This window comes from Olea europaea, chromosome 14 (genome assembly GCF_002742605.1).
Source record: "Olea europaea var. sylvestris chromosome 14, O_europaea_v1, whole genome shotgun sequence".
NCBI classification, from domain to species: Eukaryota; Viridiplantae; Streptophyta; class Magnoliopsida; order Lamiales; family Oleaceae; genus Olea; species Olea europaea.
This window is the reverse complement of record NC_036250.1, coordinates 11,310,782-11,323,844: the sequence shown is the minus strand read 5'-3', so window position 1 is coordinate 11,323,844 and position 13,063 is coordinate 11,310,782. Positions and strand designations below refer to the sequence as shown.

General features: G+C 31.2%; 2 protein-coding genes across 3 annotated transcripts in view; one reads left to right on the top strand and one right to left on the bottom strand.

Annotated features, from left to right (window-relative positions):
• Positions 1–7,233: 7,233 nt before the first annotated feature.
• Positions 7,234–8,784, top strand: LOC111409161 (NAC transcription factor 32-like). The gene is made up of 3 exons (XM_023039134.1): positions 7,234–7,672; positions 7,789–8,063; positions 8,230–8,784. Exons 1-3 carry the CDS (start codon positions 7,387–7,389, stop codon positions 8,662–8,664), a joined length of 996 nt encoding a protein of 331 aa, XP_022894902.1. The 5' UTR covers positions 7,234–7,386; the 3' UTR covers positions 8,665–8,784.
• A 2,319-nt stretch (positions 8,785–11,103) lies between these two features.
• LOC111409160 overlaps positions 11,104–13,063 on the bottom strand; it is a 6,274-nt gene continuing 4,314 nt past the window's right edge. For both annotated transcript variants that reach the window (XM_023039133.1, XM_023039132.1), the window contains 2 exons: positions 12,626–12,700; positions 11,104–11,475 (listed from right to left, as the gene is read on the bottom strand). In XM_023039133.1, the coding sequence (XP_022894901.1) occupies positions 11,359–11,475; positions 12,626–12,700 (192 nt within the window). In that variant the 3' untranslated portion in view covers positions 11,104–11,358. The remainder of the gene's footprint in view (positions 11,476–12,625; positions 12,701–13,063) is intronic.

Genomic DNA, 13,063 nt, shown 5'->3' with positions numbered 1-13,063 from the left:
CACCAACTTAAATCTCATTGATCAAACTTTGGACTCTATTATTTCAAAAATATATTTTTCACTCTCTTATTTTTAAATATATATTCCCCAAGAAATTATTGGATTAATCCATTAGTACAACTAAGGAAGACAATCATGGTTGACAATGTATAAGCTGTCAAAAATTGTTCGTTGAAAAAAAATGTTATTTTTAAACCATCCAATGATAGTTTACCACATACTAGGGGCGGAGCCAGGAAATCTCTTCAGTGCAGGCGCAATTTAATTGACACCAAACTTCGAATTTTTTATCATGAATTTGATGATAAAAAAATATAAAACAATATCACAAAAATACTAAAAATGACATAATTCATAAGTTACATTTATTTCTTGCAAGTTTTCATACTTTGATATCGTTGTACAATAACTTCATTATCAATCTTCAAAAAATGTATCTCATTCAAATAATTAAATGTCTCTGGTAGGAATCCGTATTGTCTTACAAAAAACTTGAACATCTCTTCTTATATAAAAACTCTGTCAATTTATAGATGTATCATATCGCAGTTGGGAAGATAAAACTTCGATCAGTCATATTGTAAGTGCTTATTATACTTATCTTTAGCATACTAATTCAACAGTAATGGCAAGTAACATTCCACTTATTCACGTACAGATAAGTGACTAAGATTAATAAAATAGTCTATTTTTTAATCGTGAGAAAGAAGAGAAGGTTATCAATGAATTCGTAATAACAAAGTTTAAATTCAGGACATAAAAAAATAAATCAAATTACTCAAATAAATCTCTTCAAAAGATCCACAGCAAATTTTTCTTCTCAGCTTAAACTTTCCGCCAATCACATAATTCATAATTAATTTCCTAAAATTGATAAAACCAAAAAAAAAAATCTTTATTTATTCCACAATTAATCACTCAATACCAAAGGCATCAAATCTGGACTTCAAAAATACCATTTAGATCTCGAAATCATCGTAAAAATTAAATCATCCAAAAATCATAGAAGTTCATTTACTTTGAGTTGCCAAAAAAATTTGAAAAGTTGACAAATATTGTCCATCCCACCATTATATTCCAAACATAGGACTCTTATAAAGAGAAAGGAAAAAAAAAAAAAAAAAAGAATTTGAAATGGGCATGGGCCCAAAGTTCAGTGCGGGCAATTACCTGGACTGAACCATATGGGGCTCCGCCCCTGCCGCATACTATGTTGTCGACAAAATTGTCATCCAATATTGTACATCAAGCATGATTCAAAATTATTATTCAAAAATATATTTTCTCATTTATTTTTATGGAGCCCAAATATGTGCCAAGAATAATAGCATTTTTATGAGATTTTTTATTTTTAAATAACATTTTAAAATTTGAAAAGCAAAATATTTGATACATTCTAACAAACACATTATTTATGTTTTTATTTTATTTTTCCTACCATCATTTATCTTTCTCTCTATTATTTCAATTAATATATATATTGGCTTCTTGTTTGATCGTCATTCTATATTTCTCACTCATTTTCAAATTTTCAAGCACAAATCTTCAAAATAAAATATTTTTCACGTAAACATAAAACGTTTCCTTACTTTTTACCACACATTCTTTCAAAATTTATTATTCAAAAACTCATTCTTTTCAAAAAGAAAAGAAAATTATGTGAAATAGGGGCTTAGTTTCTTGTCATCTTGATATCATCATTCCATATTTAAAGTGTTGCAAATGCAATCCCAATATTGATCATGACTATGTAACTTTTTTCTTTTCCTTTTTTCGTGTTACGTAATTATTGTTTTCCTCGTGATCTATACATTATTTTAATTTGGATTTGAAAAATTAGTCACCAATCCCTTCTTCAAGAATAATAATAATATGCATAAATAAAATCAAAAACTAGTAAAGAAAATATAAGTATATAGTGTGTTTTTATTTTGAAATTGTAATAGGAATAGATTTGGAATGGGATGGATGTATAAAAGTGGTGTAGATGTAGAGCGTGTTAATGAATGAAGTTAATAAGAACAATATTTGAATGTGATGTAGATGAATTTTTATTTTATTTTTTTAATTTTAAAATTTTAATAGGAATCGATATATGACAATGGTATATTCAAATAGCGGCTTCCTTATATTAAATACAATCATGATAAAATACGCATAGATAGTAAACTTAACTCTTTATATATAGAGTAAAAATTAATTATTTATTTTGAAAAGTTAAAATAAAAAGTCAATTGGAGTTTTATTTCAAAATTTGACTGTTCAAAATAAAAAGCACATCACTTTTTAAGGCTCTCTAAAGATATTCTAATCATTCTATTTACGTCTTTCCTTGGTCTTGTACAATTCTGATTGTATTTGTATGTCCTTCGTTAAATAAAAATTTATTTTTTCTCAAATTTATTTTTAACCCCACATTCACACAATTAAATATTTTGCACGTAAAATTGAAACTTTTTCTACTTTTTAAGCATATACTTTTCAAAAAATTAATATTCCATTATACATTTATCCCAAAAAAACTGTTTTGAACGGAAGAAAAACATTGACGTAATACAATCAGAATTGTTATAGCTTATCTTAAACAATTTTGATTGGATTATACTTGAATTATTATTCTGGGTCTGATACTGATAAGTTATGCCCCATTTGGTACCCATTTTTTTTAAAATACATTTTTCTTTCTCTTTTTTTCAACCTCATATTTTTATTAAAATAATATTACACGTAAATCAAAAATTTTTCTTTATTTTTCAACCACACATTTCTCATCAATTTACTATTCTAAAATGCATATTTATATGAAAATGGGTATCAAACACCCATCATTGATTGAACAACCACATTTTTATTTTATTAAACCACATTTTAATTACACTAAAAGTTTTTACCTTTGTTAATTATCGTAATTGTGTCCTCAAGTCATTTTCTTGTCACATTTTTATCCGCAGCCATCTATTAATTAGTATATCTTGTCAATGATGATGGTTTTTTCATCAAAAATTCTCTTAGGAGGGCGTAAAGAGACTCATTTTGCATATCATACTTTTAAATAGAAGAGGGCAGGCACGACCTCTTTCGATATGTTTGTAAAGAGAATTGGGCCGAATCAAATACCAACGAGTATTTTAAAAATGGAACAATCGGTTCCAACTCTAAGTATAGAACTATACCATTCAATTCCAACCCAATTTGATTTTTTGTGTTAAGTTCTCAAATTCACTAACTCATACAAATAAAATGCCTAATTTATACAAATTCTTAAGCTATAGTTATTTAATATCTAAATTCTTCCTATTCATTAAAACGATTTATATTTATACTAATGATTTAATGGATCCTTTTGTCTGATTGATCTGAAATTACATATATGAAACTTCATGGATAATTTTATCTGAGTTTATAAATAATATTCAATTTGATATACCGTGGTGAAATTAGAAAAAAGGACAAAGGTTGGTGCATTGCACCAGATATCTTTAAAAATAAAAAATAAAAAATAAAAAGTTCGGGTTAAATCGACTTTTTTTTTTATTTTTGGTACTATAGTCCAGGACACTAGATCGAAATCTACCAGACATTGATTTTAATATATTCATAATCGATTAGAAATTGAGTAGAATCGGATAGGGCCAAATGGTATCAGTGTGATTTTGATAACTTTTGTTCACCCTTATTTTTAATTATAAAAAAGGTACAATATTGTTGCTCTCTTCAAAATACACTAATAGAATATTTGGATATAAATCATGATTTCACATTATATGTACTAATTAATAGAAAACCAAATATGGGATGAAAAAAGCTAATACGATCACGACCAGAGGCGGATTTAGGAGGGGGCTGGGCTGGGATGTAGCCCCCCCTTCCAGGCCCAATAGTTTTTTTTTAAGGTATTTTTTTTGGATAAAAAATCAGTTTTTTATGTGTGAATTTTTTTTTTGGCATAGTAGCTCGGTCTTGAATTCAATCCTGGATCCACCCCTGATCACGACAATGATCAAATATAAAAACATTTATTATATATATATAACAAGTAGTGGTCTTAGACAAGACAATTGACAACATTTAGCTCAAGAAAACTCAACGTAGACCTTAGAATTATCTACTAATCATTCCACAAGACATTAATTTTATAAGGTAAAAATGCCAAATTACTAAGAACAGTATAGCAGCCGCCAGAACAATATGAACGATCGAGGAAAGTGTTCTTACAAAAAAAGTAGCTTAATGGTCAAAACATATGACGGCGGTATCATATCTATCTGCTAAACTAATACCAAAAAAAAAAAAAAAAAAATGTGGATAAATCAAATTCATCTCACTTAGACGCCTTAAGAATTCATTGATCAGTATAAGTAATTGAAAAATTAAAGATAGGGATTTAATTATTGGGATCCACATAAGAATTGATTTTGTCTAAGATGCAGACATCCAATGACAAAGACAGACAGATAAGTTGCAGTGATCATAGCACCTTCCGAGGTTGTGGTATTCTTAATCTGATGTTAACCATCTTGTCGGCTTGTCCATTTAAATATTTATCATAAGTCTAATACGTAATAATTTTTCATAAATGTTAACAAATCGATGAGCTAATTAAATTTAAGTTGTTAAAGACTGAACACGCTAAATTTTTCAATAGATTGAAATAAAAGTTTTTAAAATGTGAATTTAAAAAGTTGTGAGACTCATGAAAAATATGATTAATATTGATTATTTAATTTTGATTTAGATTAAAATCGAATTTTAATCCGAACTAAAGGTGCTATAGATTTTAACACAAGGTTGAGGTCATGAAACATTTCAAGAGAATAATGTGAAAATACGATATCAAAATTTTTAAATTTTTTTATTGTTTTCCTTTTAAAATTATGTATGAAAAATCAAACAAGATAGGTTGGCAAAATTTTTCTAATTTTTTTTCTTCTTTTTCCTCTTCTTCCTTTTTTTTCCTATCTCTCTTTTTTTCTTTCTTTTCTCTCTCTGTCTTGTTTCTCTTGTGCATGTTTTGTGTGTGTGTTTTGTGAATAATGGATTTGGATTGTTTTTGTATATCAATGGGATGGATTTGGAAGACTTTGATAAATGTCCACCGCCTGCCAATTTATTTTTAAAATTTTTTTTTGGTGACATCTTTGACTTTTCTTTTTAGTTTCTTTTTTTTAATTTTTTTATCAAGGTGTCCACCTTCGACGACTATTCTTTGGGTTTGTGATCCGATCCCTCTTCACACAAACCAGTTAAACCGCAGAATGTGCCTCTAACTGACTAGGATCCGAGCACCTCTCCAACTGAACTGCCAAAGTGTCTGGTGAGCCAATCCATGTTGCGCCTTGCCTTCCAAGACATTCCTGCCTTCCAGGATAAATCCTACCTTTCAATATGTGCCTTGCCTTCCAAAAGCCTCAAGAATCGAACCCACGACCTTTAATCTGCCAACTTTGAGAGAACCCGTCATTTGCCAGTGGAGAAGTGCCCCGGGGGGTTTTTTATTCATTCATTCATATTGATTCGTGATGCTTATTATTTAGTATTTATGTACAATTCAGGATGACTCGTGAAATTTATTATTTTCAATCATGTTGGCAAGCATAATCTTGGCTACATCGGCATTTGTTAAATATTTTTCCATGTTAAGTAAATGAGCAGTATGAGATTTTGAGTATTTTTATTGAATTCTTCAACCTTCTTGAATATAAATGAGAAGATAATCGAGTATAATATATATATTGATTCAATAAAAGATTAGAGTAAACAAAGCAATAAGAAATATCATATTAGTGAGTTAAGAAGGATAAGAATCCCGTGTTCGAATATGACAGGACCATATATTTCTTCTTCAAGCCAATATGGTCCAATGTCAAAACGTATGAAAATTGGAGGAAATAGAAAAATACAGCCGCCAAACCACTATATATTTATTTAAAAACCTTTTACATTAATTGATAAATGTCCACGTGAAATACATAATAAGTGGATGACACCATCATAACACAATGACGTGTCAGAAAAATACTTGTCGAAAAATAGTCCGACCGTTCCAAGATTTTTTTAAGGTATGATTATATTGTCACCATAATTTTTATTAAGTGTTGCTAACCATATAGAAAAATTTTCACATAATTGTTACAGTATTCTTCTTGGCGCTTGCTTTCATTTTTATTTGATACACCACATTTTAATTGAAGAAAGCTCCTCAATCTTTATTAATTTATTTTCTTAACCTTTTTTCCGTGAAATTTTTATTTTCAACATTCCATTAATTACATCTCCTTTTTAATGATTATTTATATTAAAATATTTTGTTTTTATGCTTTGAGATAAGGAAAAGTCTTTTTTTTTTTTGCACTTTTTATTTATTTTCTAAAATACGATAAAAATAAGTTATTTTATGTCATTTCAACGAGTTTTTGAATATATTATCAAATATAAAATGTGTTAACTAATGAAAAACTTGAGAATAAGAATAATATGAATACGGATATAAGTATTATAATGAACAAAAATTAATAATTTTAAGTGCAATTAAAATGTGGTGCAAGAAATAAAATTTGTTTTGTGAATATAAATATAACTTTCCTTTTTTAATTTTAATTTTATTTCAAATTACATTCTTGCCTTGACTAAAGTGATTTTTCCATTTGGTGTAAGACGTAATCTATAAGCTTGCATCCATGATGCAAATCAAGTCCAAGGCACAAATTATGTCGTCTATAGTAAATTTAGGCGAAGTTCGGAAATAGTATTCGATCAACAAAATTTATAAGCATATCTAGTCAATGACGAAACCATATAGTTTTTTGCTTGAAGGTCCAAATTTAAAATCACTTGTTAATTTCTCGTTCTTAATATGGGAGTTGTCAAATTCATCAAAATATAATAACTACGACTATTCAACTCAACGACGACTTGACAATCACAAACGTGTTTAGCCACCTTTCGTACATCTACAATCTGTTACGTTGTTTTTAAAAAAAATATTACAACTTATTTTTTGACTCTCATATGAAAAATGTATAGCACCATCATTGTCTTTAGAAAGTCTTTATTGGATGAGATTAAATAGCATCCAATGAAAAGAAAATTAAGATTTTTTCATGAATTGGAATTATTTTTTATTTAATATATTATTGGTAGTGAAATTACCATTGGCTTGTGTGGACAGAAGTTGGTAGGATTTGCTTTACTAATATTCAGCGCTCAACGAAACAACCCATTAATTTTCAGCCTAGCGGAGCCGACGGAAGCAGTGACATGTCTTCCACGTGGTGTCCCCTGATTAGTCTGTCGACATCAGCTACCACCCCCTCACGGCCCAATTTATATTTTGTGAATTTTCATATGGGATCAAGTGCAATGTCCCGCGTGCTATAAACTTTGTACATGCACCGCTTATATAAAGGAAGATTGAGGCTCCAAATTCTTCGTTTCAGAACTCAGACAACCTTTTCAATTTGGAAAGTTAGAGAAAATCAGAGAGAGTTTAAAGAGAAAAGGCTAATGAACGGTGGTGATCAACAGTTGAATTTACCGGCGGGGGTTCGGTTCCATCCGACGGATGAGGAGCTCGTGGTGCACTACCTCTGCCGTAAATGTGCCGGGCAGCCAATCGCCGTCCCAATTATAGCTGACCTCGATCTTTATAAATTTGACCCTTGGGATCTTCCTGGTAATTCTTTATTTCTAGTTATTTTTCTCATCAATTTCTGGGTTTCCTTTCAATTACGTTTTTCCAGGATTTGATGGAGTTTATGTGATTTCTGAATATTGTTATTTGTGAAACAGGTATGGCTTTGTATGGCGAAAAAGAGTGGTACTTCTTTTCTCCAAGAGACAGGAAGTATCCCAATGGTTCACGGCCGAACCGGGCAGCTCGGACGGGGTACTGGAAGGCCACCGGAGCTGATAAGCCAGTCGGGAAGCCAAAGCCACTGTGCATAAAGAAGGCTTTGGTGTTCTATGCAGGAAAAGCTCCCAGAGGACTCAAAACCAACTGGATTATGCATGAATATCGCCTAGCCAATGTTGATAGATCTGCCGGGAAGAAAAACAATTCTAGGGTGGGTACTAACTCTTTATTCTTCGATTTATTTAAATTGCACTTGATTGGCAATTTGGGATGCTGGATCACGTTCGTTTTATAGTTATTTGTACCATTGAATTCTGTCCAGTACTGCATATCAAACATACAATGCATTGATCTTCTTATGTCTTGTGCTATGTCAGCTTGATGATTGGGTGTTGTGCCGACTATACAACAAGAAAGGTACTCTTGAAAAGCATTGCATTAATGTTGATCAAAAGACATCGCAAAATTCCTATAGTAAAGAACAGAAGCCGAAACTGGATGGTTTCGTATATAATAGGACGGTAACACAAGGGCAGCCGGCCCTAGCACCGCGATTAGTCAAGGATGCCCACTTGCATTCTGAAGCGTCCGATTCAGTCCCTAAGTTACATACCAACTCGAGTAGCTCTGAGCATGCGTTATCTCTCGAGTTCATGGGTGATAAGAAGGTCCAAAGTGAACCGACGTGGAACGATTATCGGCTTAATTACAAGGATGGGTTCCAATATGATCCTTTCGTGTCTCAAATGCAGTACGATGATCAATATTCTTTGTTCGACAACGCGTTCATGTACATGCAGAAGCCCTTTTGATCAGGGGAACATTTCACCAGTTGTAGAATGTAATACTGTACATTCATTAGTTAGATAAAATGTTTGCTTAAGTAGATTGTACAGAACAATTTTAAGAATTATATTGCTTAGTTTTGTCCAGTATTACATACTAAATATTAGTTATATTTTCTAAAAAGAAAATTTATAAAAACAATTTAAGATAATAAAAATTCAATTATTGTATATAAAAACAAGGCATTCGTGGAAAATTCAAATGTTGTACAGACGAACGAGGCACTCATGGGGGTTTAAACAAAAAAATCACTCCCCAAAGAATAAAATAAAATAAGAATATCTTCCTATTATTATTAGTTTATAGCTAAAGCGCCTATTTGATAAAAATTAAAATTCAGATTTAATTTAAGTTAAAGTCAATAATTAATTTTAATCAGTTATTCCATGGGATCCATAACTTTTCAACCATACATTTTATCAACTTTAATCAAAATTTATTAAAAATCTAATTTTAATCACTATCAAATTAGGGCTAATAACAAAAGGATAACCCGCTCTTCTTGCAAATACTACTAAGACGAAAAAAAGGAAGTTTGGACGCTGCCGTCAGTGCAGCATATCTAATATTAGCACAATATACTATTCAATATTGTTTAGTTTTATAAAACAGATACACTTATGAATCCAGATGGCGAAGCTTGGCGACATTGAATTAACTGGCCTCTGATTGGTTGGCGAAGAATAAGGGTGAATATGATTTCATTTGATTTTGTTTAAAGAGAATTAAACTGAACCTTGGACCAATTGTTTTTTAATAATGTAACCAATTGATTTTTTTTATTTTTTTATTATTATTATTATTTTTTTTTTTAAGGACATGGAACCGAATCACTCCGTTCTAGTTTAGTTTGGTTTGGTTCTAATTTCATTACTGATTAAGGAAAACAAAAAAGAAAAAATATTTGAGGAAGAAAAACAAAAGGTTGTTGCTTCAATTTCAAAAATTCATGCAATGATGGTGGCTGAGAAAGGCAGCAAACGGTAGTTGTTGTCTGCATGTCAGAGTCGGTGTATAAATTGAGAATAAGAGAAAATGATAATTGAATTAGGATCTGGATCTCCAAAATAAATTAAGGTCTCCAATTTCCACATTAAGAAATGAGAAATCGAATGTACGTGACCCTTTTGTCCTTATTTTCAATTGAATTTTAAAATTTTTGGTGTGAATTGTGATTCACTGAAATTGAACCGAACTAGAACTTAACCGAATCAGAACCGAAACCAGAACCATTAATTTTTTTGTAGAACCATTCCGTTGGGTTTGGTTCAGTTCTGATTTGGTCTGATTGGTTTGATCATTTTGTCCACCCCAAGCGAAGATGACATGATTTTCTTGTGCTGCCTTGATTTCAATATACAATCTAGTGTACGAAGCACGAGGAGGAAAACGTCTACTAAGTAATAGAGTATTAGAAAGCAATGAGTAATTTTGCGAAGAGGTCTAAGGATTAGATTCACTGATCATTATAGTATGGGTGTTTAGATTGTGTAAAGCACGACGGTCACGATTGTTGATTTGTTATAACTTATAAGCCAACTCTACTATATGTGCTGAAAATAGTTGTCAGAATTAATACAAATGACACTTCACAGCAATCTATCGAATAATGACACAAAAAAAAGCAGACAGACGAGCAAATGTTGCTCTGGTGGAAATTATGGCAGCAATTCCTCTTATTGCTGCTTATTGGGTGTAAAATGTATTTTGAAGTAGTGATTTTTTGAATAATGCATGGTTAAACAAGTTGGAAAAGTTTTGGATTTACGTGTAATATTATTTTTTGGAGAACGTTGGTTAAAAGAGGAGAGAAAAAAATGCATTTTGGATAAATCATAAATACTGGTTTGTTGATCTTCGCTATCGTGTATGTAGGTATAGTTTTCACTTCTTTCATCACAGTATAGGTTGTTTTTGACGAGGTTATATAATTTTCAACAACCTGGTTCTCCATGATCCATCCTCACAAGAATGGTACGCGGGATAAATTTTTCCTCCCCTAATGGCATAAACTTAAACTTATAGAGAGGTCACTTATATTTATTTAATTTTTATCTATAAGATAGGACTTACGTCCAAGTCAAATTTATTTTTGATATACATGCACAACATTAATAAATATGGTGAGACTCAAACGTACGTGTTATGTCTTCTACTTGAATCTCTCCACGCGAGAAAACATGTTAAAGATAATATTTAAATGATCTGTCTAGAGAAAATGGAAATGGGTCCATTTTACTTCCTAGTAGTCACCTTGTGTTTAGTTTGTACAATTCTTGATAAATTAAATGGTTACAGTGGCTACACACAATGAGATTTCAAACTCACTGGAAAACATAATTCAGATACAACCATATACTGGAAGTTATTTCGAGTATTACATCGGAAGGATATATAATATAGGATTAACAAAATCAAATAGAATTTTCATTCATAGAAATAGGTCACATCTCTGTCTGAGCAAATAACACTTGCATAGTTTAACCATCATCCCAAAAGGAGAGCTTGTTATACGAATGTCATATTTTCTCTAAATACATTAATGCGAAGTTTTATTTTGCTAAACTGATGGATAAATCGGCTCTATAAAAGACTGGACATATGTGCATCGAGTTTTCTTAAAAAAAGAAAAGGAAAAAAAAGGGGGAAATGTGAAGGAATCATTTTGCATGATCACCGTGGGTTCTTGACGCCCATATTCCAAACACGAGAAACCAGAAGACGAACAAAACTGCCCAGTATCGAGCAGGTCCATACTTGATTCTGGTCAGCACAAACTGTACACGTATAGGAAAATTCATTAGCATAAAGATACAATAGAAAATGATTTCTCATAAAACTCAAGCAGACGACATCACCAAATTTCAAAACCTAAAGCCCAGCAACGTTATGAAATGGACATCTGATCCGGGCCAAGCTCTTAAAATGAAAGAATGAGTACTTCAGGACTCTATGACTAAAAATCGCCCAGATGTTTGTGGGGGGTTGGGGGAGAGGTGTTCAAAATATATTCACCTGTTTACAAATTGTGAGAACGTACAGGGTATGTAACAACAAATGAATCGAACATGTTGGATTTCTATTAGAATGCTAAATAATGGAATGACAACAAGACCTTAAACATTCATTATCTTTAAACTACCAAATTACCAAAACAGATGCACTACAAAGACTTCAAAACTTTCGGTACAAGCAAGAAACGAAAACACTTGACACCAAGGATACTCTAGTCGTTTCTCATGCAAATACCATTCAATCTTTTCTGCTACTCTAAATATTTTCAGTTTACCCTCAGTTTGTTCGCACAATGACGAATCAAATTAGATCATTGAATTTTTCCATACGTTTTCAATGATATATTATCTTCTTCAATCATTCGACATAAAGGAAAGCAAGAATAAATTATATTAACACTTAGTTTACTTGATTGGTACTTGATTGGGTTTACTTAGTTTACTTGATTGGGTTTTCAAAATAGCGGAAGGGAAATTGACTATCATACCATGAGAAATGTCAAGTGCAAAGTAACTACCATGTGCTCTACATATTTTACTAGTAACCAAAATAACATTAACGGGTTTCTGGAATCCTGAGTGTCCATTTTCTATTTAAGGATTTCCAAAAAGATGAACAGAAATAAAAGGGGGAAAATATGCAGGAAAAAGGAGCAAATCAGTTAAAGATAGAGCCACAACTTGCCAAAGAAGAATTAAAATCAGAAACTGAATCACAAAATATTTTACAAGTATCAGAAAAAAGGGTGTCGATTATTTCAAATACTCCACTGCACTATGCATCCCATCTTGAATAAATGTTCATGGTTTCTCCATCTCAGTAATCATTGTAAATTCTATATAATTGAGACGATCCAATGTAATTTTATCTTTTTAGACGAGAGTTTATGAAAATAAGTAATTTTGAACTTACAAAGCGAAAGGAAACTACAACTGTCAAAGCACATATTCCTCCAAGGAGAACGTGAAGACCATTTTTGGCAGTTTTCTGCAAAAGAAGAGAACGTGGTCAGCTAAATCACAGGTAGCAATAAATACACAAGGAAGTGAACTTGTAAAGCGGAATCTGCAACTCTTAATTACAAAAGGATGACAATTTCTTTCACCATTAGAGAATTAAGTAGTCTCCTTGGCAGTTGATATTGTTGATCAAACAGTATATATAAGCCTTTATCTTGCACTGATAAAACTCTAATGGGGCTTAATTAAATCAATTTAAAATAATTTGATATAGTAAAATGATTGCATATTAGATTAGATGTGGTAGCTTTCCCATTAATTTTGAGTCCTAAGTGGTATTCTCAAAAGTAAAATACTTCGTATTGCAAACTTGTACTCCGTAGAAAGTCTC